A 10,646-nucleotide genomic window follows, 5' to 3' on the forward strand; every position below is an offset into this window, starting at 1 on the left:
TTTTTGCATGAACTTGAATTATGCAGCAAATAAACGGAGTTTTTATGATTTTGTTTCTTCTTTCCTTCCCAGCTGTGCTCTCCTACCTAGTAGTTAGGAATTTATATAGGCCAAAATACCGGCCATTTTTTTGGTCACAGTTTTTATCCAAATATTATCAAAATCAAGTCATTAAAAGATTGAGATAAAGAAGCTGATCAAATACGTAATATCTAGAGAGAACGCTTTGCATCATCCTGAATAAGATTATTTAGAGTATATAATATACATAGAGAGAGGATAAGGCTTCTTTGGGCATCGTCGAATCCGCTCACTCACCAAATTACTGATGACACATAACACAACTCACCATTCTTCTTCGTACAGTAAGAATCTGAAACATGGATTTATATTCACTATTTTAATTTTCTTAGAATTTTTTTATATTGAATAGAGAAATTGATCGATTATTTCAAGGTTTTTTATTTATTAAGGTCTTCCGATTTCGATCTTTGTTTCTTTGTTCCACATCATCTTGTTTTTCATGATTAGTTTGGAAGTGTTTTCTTTTTTAATGTATAATCATTGCTTCATGTATGGTGTTTATTTATGTTATCTGGATTGGATTGTGTGTATTATTCGAGGGATTTTCTGGCTTCGCATGATAAACTTGTATTTGTTCTTTACATCATATTGCAGGTAATTGCGATTAATACAGGCTGTATAGATCTTGTTTAATTGTCGTTTCTCAAGTTTGGCCACGATGGTGGAGGGCGGAGCTACAAAACTCGATAAAGCAGAGTTTTCAGAATGTTGGCAAATGTCATGGAGACAACCTTACATTCTGCGTCTTGCCTTTTCTGCTGGCATTGGAGGACTTCTCTTTGGTTATGATACAGGTAAATCACCCGTTTCATGATTTAATTTCTAATTATAGAGTGTATATCAAAGTCTGAGTTAACAAAATTTCAGAGTTTTTGCTCTTTGTCGCAATTGGTTATATGTGTGCTGTGTATCCATGTATAGCCGTCTTGTTCATTGGCTAGCAGTTTGCATGATTTTACTCAAAATGAAACAGATCTTAGTGCAATTATAATCGAGTTGAGTATTCTTGCTTGCAGGAGTTATCTCTGGTGCCCTTTTGTACATTCGTGATGACTTTCCCTCTGTTGATAAGAGTACATTTTTACAAGTAAGCTGCATTTCATTTCTTTTCCAACAGTTTTAAAACAAAAAAAATTTGCATGAAACCATCTTATTGTTAATTCCCTTTCAATTCTTCTTCTTGACATAGTGTATACATTTTGCCAGGAAACTATTGTTAGTATGGCCGTAGTAGGGGCCATATTTGGTGCAGGAATTGGTGGTTGGATGAATGATGCCTGGGGACGAAGAAAATCAATTTTGATTGCTGATTTCTTGTTTTTTATTGGTTCAGTAGTCATGGCTATAGGTCTATGGCCTTGGTTGATTATTCTTGGAAGGGTATTCGTGGGGTTAGGAGTTGGAATGGCTTCCATGACCTCACCTCTTTACATATCCGAAGCTTCTCCTGCTAAAATCAGAGGTGCCCTAGTTAGCACAAACGGTTTGCTTATTACAGGAGGTCAATTTTTGTCTTACCTTATCAATTTGGCCTTCACTCAGGTAAATTTAATCTAATACAGCGCTGATCACACACACTTTTTAAAATATACTTTATCGGTGGATTATTCTGTTGGACTCTAACAAAAATTCTGTTTGTATAGGTTAAAGGAACTTGGCGTTGGATGCTTGGAATTGCGGGGGTTCCAGCTCTGGTTCAGTTTGTGTTGATGCTATCGCTTCCTGAATCTCCTAGGTGGCTTTACCGGAAGGTTATTTATTTTGCTCCTCTTAAATCTAAGACACTTTTGTCTCTATGAATTGGAACAAGTACTTTGAACAGCTAGAATTTGATGTGTTTAGACCAGGAGTACAGCGGCTTTTAATACAATTGATTTTGTGATGTACTGATTACAAAATATTTACATCCTGAACAGGGAAGGACAGAGGAAGCAGTTGCAATACTGAGTAAAATTTACCCTGCTCATGAGCTTGATAATGAGGTTGATGCCTTGAGGATGTCTGTTGAAGCTGAAATTGCCGAGGAAGGTTCAATTGGCGAGGGTAGCATCTTTGCTAAGATAAAAACCGCCTGGACTACCCCTGTGGTGAGAAAAGGGCTTATTGCTGGTATTGGTTGTCAAGTTGCTCAACAATTTGTAGGTATCAACACTGTTATGTACTACAGCCCTACTATTATTCAGTTGGCTGGCATTGCTTCAAACCAAGCAGCTCTCGCACTTTCTCTCACGACGTCTGGCTTAAATGTGGTTGGTACTATCATCAGCATTAGCGTTATAGATAGATATGGAAGGAGGAAGTTGATGATTGCCAGCATGATCGGTATTATAGTGTTTCTTTTTGGATTAACTGCCATGTTCAAAGTAGCTTCCCTAAATTCTCCTCCAGTGGGTAAACTGGAGACCACCCATTTTGCGAACAGCACGTGTCCGGCTTATATGACAGCGCCAGCAGCAGGATCATGGGACTGTGTTAAATGTTTAGATGCTTCTGTAGGCTGTGGGTTTTGTGCTGACAAGGAAAACAGGGTAAGAATTCCATTTCTGTCTTTTTTCTTGTTTCAAAATTTTAATACAATTTGGTGTTCATTGTTCTTGGTTTGATTATTTATACAGCGTAATCCCGGTGCATGTTTGACTTCGAATCCAATCGGGGGAGAAGTATGTAAAGGAGAACGCCGTACGTGGTACACCCGAGGATGCCCTAGTGGAAATTATGCATATCTTGCCATTGCAATGCTGGTAGCATACATTTTAGTGTATGCACCTGGGATGGGAACTGTTCCATGGATTGTGAACTCGGAGATATACCCATTGAGATTTAGAGGTGTTTGTGGAGGAATGGCTGCAGTTTCAAATTGGGTTTCTAACTTCATTGTTAGCATGTCATTCTTGAGCTTAACTAAAGCTGTAGGTTCTGCATACACATTTATGTTGTTCGGATTAATTTCTTGCGTCTCTCTGGTGTTCATCATTTTGTTTGTGCCGGAAACAAAAGGAATGCAGTTTGAAGAGGTAGAGAAAATGTTAGAGAAGAGAAGCTGGAAGGTTTGGAAGAAATCCGATGTCCAGAAATGATTTCACTAAGAAGAAGACATTAAGATTTCTCTAAAAACTATAAACCTTTGACAAAAATCAAACAAACAACTTTGTGTCCATTTTAATTATTCACTTATCCATGTATGGCCGGTCATGTGGGGTGCAGGGTTTTTGACTGCACATCCATGACTTTTTTAGTATGGTTCAGTGTGTTATTAAGTCTAACAAACAATTTTGTCATAAGTTTATATATTTCAATCTGATTGGTTACTCCATATTTCATTGTGACAAGAAACGTTATCAAATCAACTAATGCCACCACAATCCGTTTTGGTATGCGGTGAATCCTCATCAATGAGTATTTTTATTCATTTGATGCAAAGGAAATTTTAGATCAACTTAAAACAGCTACATTGTCTTGTGCACCAACACAGGCTGCACAAGTGGTGCCACCCGGGCCATTTAGCTAAAAGATCCAACACAATTTGCAGGTCTATTGATGTGCTTAAAAGTCCAAGACTCTAATTGTTTCAGATTAAAAATTAAATCTTCTACGATGCCTCTATACTCTCTCGTGGGCATTTCTTCCTCATCCATTAACAGCTTTCACTAGACCTTCACTCTCTAAGGCATTCGCTTGCAAAACAAATTTTTTGTCGGAATACTACATTTTTCAGACCATAGTTCAACAATGACTTGGCAGTCGAGGTAAATAATTCTAGAGTTAATTAGTGTTTGGATAGTAAGTTTTGGTATGTATTTGAGTTTGGGTCGTAAGTTTGTCCGTTTTAGAGTTTGGGTCGTCGACTCGTTAGTCAACCAAGTCTACTGGTCAAACTGTTAGTGTCATCTAACGTCCATTAAGTTCCGTCAATTAACTTATTTACGCAGTTTGACACTCCGTTAAATGTTTCACACACGTGCACACTTAAAAATCACGTGCTATCATTGAAAGAATCTACGGTCCAAATTGCTCCGAGATGTGTGGCTGACATTCATTCCGTTGCATGCCTTCATAAGATGCAAAAACAAATCTGACATCCGTTTCAAACAATTACAACCCAAAAAATACAAGTAGAACTGCCTGAGTTCTTCGTACCAGCAACTCTCATACAACTAGAATAGATGAAATTACATATATGATGAAAGGAAAAGAAATAGTCTGATCTAAAAATAATATGACAACATATAAAACAGGTCCAGTTTAACAAAAAAAATCAATTGTATTTCATGTTAACAGTTAACATACCACAACTTCAGTTTTGCTTCCAAGATCAATTTTGCATCCAAAAGAAAGTAAGTTAAAAGTATTGAATATACTTGTTTACCATGAAACTATACTACACTTAATCCAGTTCTAATAAAAGAAGCTTACCTAATACCACTGCACGACTGTGCTTTTCTTTGATTGCTTGCCTCTCTTTGCAGGTGGTTGGTCTTGAGTCCATTTCCATCAGAGAAGCATTCCTCCTAGTCATGTTCTCCACTGGATAACTTGCAGTCCATTATTTCCACCCCTCATTCTGGCATTACCAGCTCTACCAATTCCAGTTCCTCTTCCTCTTGGAGTTTGTTGGGTTATTGTGGAAGTTTGGGAAGACTGAGTTCCAACAGATGCAGTTGCACCGGTACCTCTGACTCCAACAACTCCAGCTCTACCTCCTCTACCTCTAACAGCTCCAATAGCACCGCCAGCTCTGCCTCCGACAATTCTTTTTCCTTAATTCGAACAGAATCTATGATATCTATTTCTCCTGCCATAATTTCTATCGAGACAATATATTTCAGCTGCTGCTGCATCGTTTTCTTTATATATCTAATACTAGATTGATGTCTAACCATACACGTCTATGAACTCCTGACAGTTCATTCCCTACGATTGGATTGACACTTCAGTGAAATGAAATGTATGAAAGTACCCATTTTCCATACCTCAATTACATATTCTTATGATATTGATATTTCAATATAACTAATAGTCGTTTATATCAATGTAATTGTAATTCATATCATGTTTACATCATTCAATTTCACTCAATCATGATAGAATTACCACCCTTATTCTACTTACACAAACCCTAATTTTCAATTTTCACCAAATCAGAAATACCCATGTTCAGTTACATCAAATTAATCATTCAATTCCAATTATAATATAAACCCTAGAAATAAAATTTCATTGCATTATCAAATTAACACAATTAAACATGGAATTTGGGCAAAAAAATATGTGTGGGTTTGATTTTACTTACTTGGTTGTGCTGTATATAGCTCTGATTCACTTATCTAACGTCAACTGCTCCTTTCTTCATCTTAAAATCTCAGAACCAGCAAACTCGCCTCTATCCTCTTTCATCAACTCGTCATAATCATCGCACCTAACAGGAAACGTTCATGTGTCGAGCTAATAAAGAAGATAAATGAGTTTTTTTTCCTATGAATCTCTGAATTGCCTCTCGGAGTTTCTGGTATCTAGATCTAAAGTGAAAAGAAGATGCGATAATAAGAGAAGGGGAATAAGGGAAGACAAAACTGATTAATGGCAAACGTGTAAATAAGTTAATTAATAGAAGTTGACGGTCGTCAGATAATACTAACAGTTTGACCAATTGACCAGGTTGACTAACGGGTCAACGACCCAAACTCTAAAATGGACAGATTTACGACCCAAACTCAAAGACATACCAAAACTTACGACCCAAACACTAATTAACTCATAATTCTAGTAGTATTCAAAATTTCAATTCTGGCATCAAATTAACTACTCTTCCCAAAAACAGAATAAAAAACCAAATCATAATTATATTCCTTGTAAACCAACTCATAATGTATGATTAAAAGCAGTCATGCAGAATCCACAGTAATAAATTCGTCCTTATCATCACAACCTTCTTTCAGTTTTTATATAAACCTTGGTTTATTCTCTGTACATATCGACACTTACTGTTTAACAATAAACTTATGACAGTTGTTCATATAATTCTAGTGTTTCAGTTTCAGAATTTTACTTAAACATTACAACCTGCCTCGATGTTCTACCAAATTCAGTGTCTTCTACTTAGTACGAGCAAGCATTCATGAGCTTTCTCAATTACATAGGCCAAAAATGGGTCGTTCTCGTGTTCCTCGCTCTATTGTAATTGAAGATTTAAGTGGAAGGTTCGTAATTTTTCTCCATACCACACCATCTTTAATGCACTTTAGATTAGGATTTGTCATGTTTTTCTTAAAATGTCGAGTGGACCATGTTCATGAACAAAGACACTTTTTAGTTTTAATTGCCATTGCTCATCATGGATCAAATGTTATTTGCTATTGCTCATCTAGCTCTATCGTCGTGCAGCCTCTATTGCAACTAATATGTCGTCTTTTTGTAGAACAAGGAGAAGCAAAAGGCTTGTTTCATCAATTGCTGAAAATTCAGAATTCGCAGCTGCAGGTATATATACTTTCATCATTCATGGAAATGCTCTTCTGACAAATTGTTTCTTCTTTTTTCAGCTAACTTCATATAATTCAATGATGGGACAGGTCAAGGAACAAACGAAGGGGAAAGGGCACTATTCCATTGCAATTACTGCAATAAAGACGTCACAGGAAAGATCCGCATAAAATGTGCAGTATGTCCCGACTTCGACTTGTGTCTAGAATGTTTCTCTGTTGGAGCTGAGATTACACCTCACAAAAGCAATCACCCATATAGGGTTATGGTAACTTCTTCTTAACGTTTTTGGTGATCTATAACAAATGCAGATTAAGAAATTTTCACATTCTGTAATTATTGTACTACTATTTATTTTGTTTACCAGGACAAGTTGTCTTTCCCTCTAATATGTCCAGACTGGAACGCAGACGAAGAAATGCTGCTTGTAGAGGTGTGTATATTTACAATTTTTCATTAAGTCAGGAAAAAAAACCAACTGCGCAAATAGGTTAATAAGCTTATCTGATGAACTTCAGTACTAATGTTAGTTTATTGATCGAATGTATTTACATATACCAGGGACTCGAAATGTATGGATTTGGAAACTGGGAAGAAGTAGCAGAGCATGCAGGTACAAAGAGCAGAGATCAATGTCTCGATCACTATAATAGTGCCTACATGAACTCTCCATGTTTTCCTCTTCCGGTACGACTTATTTTCACTAGGTTTCATCTAGGCTATTTTGCACTTCATAGTGATAAATGGGTGATTTGGTAGGGTGCATTTTGTAGGACATGTCTTATACTGCCGGAAAGAATAGAGATGAACTTCTTGCGGTTGCTAAAGAGCAAGAGGATGCCAATAAAGGTTAGTGACAGTGGTGTAATTGAACAGTCAGAATAATTCGATAAAAGAACAAACATAAGAACATGACGTTTAGTGAATCGACAAGATATGTTGTTAACTAATCTTGGTGTATCTTTCAGCGTCTACAGGAGTTCCTTCAGTTACAGTTGCGGAGCTCTCCCTTCAAGAACAACCTACTTTCTCTCCAGCATTGAAGTATAATTGCTTACCTTTTGGGATTCTTGACTTTTAGAAATTGTTAGACATTCTTTTGTGTAACTTTTGTGCATGTTTGATCAGAACTGTAGAAGCTGAAGCTGTAGGTATGAATAACTAATATCCTTCGCTAATTGAATTGCACGATGTTACCATTAAATTTAACTTAACAACATGCACTTCTTTCTGCAGCAGATGTGGGTTCTGGGATCAAAGGTAGCAACTCATTAGCGGTAACGGATGGTACAACTAAAACAGCTTCGAACATTGGTCGGGTTAAAGATATTGCTCCTGATGCAAACACAGGGAAAGGTTTGCTCTCGTATCATTATCCAGGAATGTTCCTGTTCTTGTATACGTATATGAAAAGACATAAACTCATGCATAATTTCTGTGCATTCTTTTCATATCTTTCTAGTTTTAATTTGAAAACCTATCTCAAATTCAGTTAAAATCTGAACAGACACGTCTCTACCAATAGCCACCATTGATGCCTTTTGAAGGTGTCTGTTGGTGATGCACAGGCATCTCAAGGAGATGCAAATTCCCTATAAGTAGTGGTGATTGTTTCTCTGAAACACACCATTCTTCTGTGTGTTTTTCATCCTCTAGTTTTAACCCATTTTCCCAACATGTCTTCTGCATCTTCTGCAACATCTCCAGTAGACAGGAGTGTCGGGGTAAAGAAGCCAAAGGCGCTCAGTAACAAGGGTCCTTTCTTGCCTGAGGTGAGTGGCTATAATCCCAAGCGACGAGAGTTTGATCCTGCATACGACAATGAGGCGGAGAAATCTATTGCAGACTTGGAATTCAAGGACACTGACACTGCAGATGAGCGTGAGATAAAGCTTCGGATGTTGCATATCTATAATCAAAGGTATACATTCATGATTCATATATATGTGCATGACTTTTTTTTTTGTTGTTGTTGTTGATAGATATTTATACTTTATTTTTGTACATAGTTCATACCTAATGGAAATCTTTTTGACAGAATTGCTGAACGTAAACGTAGAATGGACTTCATATTGGAAAGAGGTCTACTTTATCCTGATCCCTTAGTGAAAGACCTCGATCCCGAAGAAAGGGAGCTATATGAGAAGTATAAGGTCTTCATGCGATTCCATTCTAAAGAAGAACATGACGAATTGATTGAGGTTGTCATTGCCGAGCATAGAGCTCGAAAAAGGATTCAAGAACTCGAGGTACAGTGTTAATTAATTTCTTCATTCTGTGGTGGTTTATTTCTTCTTTCCGTTTTTCTTTTCAATATGTGGTCACTTCATAATAAATTATACAGGAAGCCCGAGCAGCCGGTTGTCGTACGTCTGCTCAAGCAGACAAGTATCATGCAATTAAAAAGAAGTTAATAGCCGAAGAAAAGGCAAGAATGAATCAGGAGGGAAGTCGTCAAGTGGCTGGTGTAAGCGGGAAAGTACTATTCAAGGCAGGGGTTCCGGGTCATGCAACAATGGAACCTGATAACATCAACAGTCCTCAAGGAGTAGGTGGTGGTCCTGTAGGTTCTGCTAGTTTCGAGGCTGGTGGAAGTAGTGGAGATCCTAATCACCATCCCTCCACCATAGTTTCAGGATCAGCTTCTTCTTCTTCTTCTTCTACAAGTTCCATCAACCGTTGGGATATCACAGGACTTCCTGGAGCAGAATTACTATCTGGACCAGTAAGTTGCATTTACAATTTCTTCTTCTAGGGAACTAGTGTACAAAGTAAATATTAAGAGTCCCAAGTATTGATTCGATTTTTATATGATATGTAACGAGACTATCTTAAAAACTTCATGTTTGTTTGGATTCTTTTGGCAGGAAAAGCGTTTATGCATGGAAATCAAATTGATACCAAATCATTATCTGAAGATGCTAGAAGCAATGTCAATACAGATCTATAGAGGTGGAATAACAAAGAAATCAGATGCTTACCGTTTCTTCAACATGGATCCTAACAAAGTGGATAAGATTTATGATATGCTTGTCCGGAAAGGGATTGCTTCTCATAGTTCAAACTAAGCAACCCATTCTTTGTTTTAATACAGCAATCTCCTTGCAGTGTGATTGAAGTCGCATATTTATTCTTCATGGGTTGGTTTATTTGCTCTTAATTATAAGTTTCCTTATGTACTTATCTATTGTAATGCAGCTAATGCTGTGGAAATTGTCACCACTTCTTGGATGGTTGTCTAGCCTAAGAATTGGGAAGTTATTGTATTAATAAAATTGGTTTTGCCCAAGAATTGGGAAGTTATTGTTTTAATAAAATTTGCCAAAAAAAGAGGTTTATTTGCTCTTATTATTTCTTTAGTCACATCTTTTTTTTTTCTTTTCTTTTCTTTTGCTAGTCGCATCTCGTTTGCACAAAATGTTGCTAATTCCTATCGTCAGAAGTCAGAACCACTCTAACATTGAATTGGAGGTACTAAATCCAAAAACTTTAAGGTGGGTCTCAAGTCGGTGAATTGGGGAATTAGTCGGTGAAAGTACGTGAAGGTACTACTGTCATAACAATTCATTATTTTTGTCTGAACAACAATATCATTGGTATTTGGTAGTAGAGGAGGAAAATATACGAGTGCAGAATTAAATTCTTCATTCACCAACCAGTACACAATAAGATATCTGGAGATATGAAAATACTAGATCACCAGATAGCTGTAGTTGTCAATCCCTGGTTGGTGGTATCTGTATTCCTGAATTAAGATATTAAATTAAAAAAGAAATGGGGTAAACTGTTACAAGGTCCAAAGGATGGCAGTAGTCGGGACAGAATGGTGGGGGCAAATTTTGGGAGTACGTAGTAGCTTCTGGTGTTTAAACAGTTATACTTGCATAGTTGCATCAAGGCAGTGAATGAACAGCTAATGAACACAGGCTACAGCATCTAATTGTCCCTTATTGATTATTATTGTGGGTTACATATGCCGAGCTAGCTAATCCCATTTGAGAATGACACTGAGCGCAGTTGCTAATCCATCCACCCACAAGTACAAACTCAGAAGACAACATCATGAAGAAATCCAGACAGTT

At 37.1% G+C, this 10,646-nt stretch overlaps 2 protein-coding genes across 3 annotated transcripts in view; both read left to right on the forward strand.

Annotated features, from left to right (window-relative positions):
- The window catches only part of LOC113302751 (probable inositol transporter 2), a 4,175-nt gene extending 776 nt beyond the window's left edge, over positions 1–3,399 (forward strand). The window contains exons 1-7 of one of the 2 annotated variants that reach the window (XM_026551696.1): positions 184–365; positions 679–878; positions 1,101–1,171; positions 1,291–1,626; positions 1,728–1,835; positions 2,001–2,612; positions 2,700–3,399. In XM_026551696.1, coding sequence (XP_026407481.1) covers positions 743–878; positions 1,101–1,171; positions 1,291–1,626; positions 1,728–1,835; positions 2,001–2,612; positions 2,700–3,161 — 1,725 coding nt within the window. In that variant the 5' untranslated portion in view covers positions 184–365; positions 679–742 and the 3' untranslated portion in view covers positions 3,162–3,399. Of the gene's footprint in view, positions 1–183; positions 366–678; positions 879–1,100; positions 1,172–1,290; positions 1,627–1,727; positions 1,836–2,000; positions 2,613–2,699 lie in introns of those variants that run through there. The other variant, XM_026551687.1, reaches the window with a different exon arrangement.
- Positions 3,400–6,228: 2,829 nt separating this feature from the next.
- Positions 6,229–9,867, forward strand: LOC113351539 (transcriptional adapter ADA2-like). Its single transcript, XM_026595504.1, has 13 exons — positions 6,229–6,281; positions 6,500–6,561; positions 6,654–6,832; positions 6,932–6,997; positions 7,126–7,251; positions 7,338–7,413; positions 7,533–7,608; positions 7,693–7,715; positions 7,801–7,920; positions 8,272–8,485; positions 8,603–8,813; positions 8,909–9,289; positions 9,432–9,867. Exons 1-13 carry the CDS (start codon positions 6,229–6,231, stop codon positions 9,630–9,632), a joined length of 1,788 nt encoding a protein of 595 aa, XP_026451289.1. The 3' UTR covers positions 9,633–9,867.
- The last annotated feature ends 779 nt before the right edge of the window (positions 9,868–10,646 follow it).

Source organism: Papaver somniferum, chromosome 1 (assembly GCF_003573695.1).
Source record: "Papaver somniferum cultivar HN1 chromosome 1, ASM357369v1, whole genome shotgun sequence".
NCBI classification, from domain to species: Eukaryota; Viridiplantae; Streptophyta; class Magnoliopsida; order Ranunculales; family Papaveraceae; genus Papaver; species Papaver somniferum.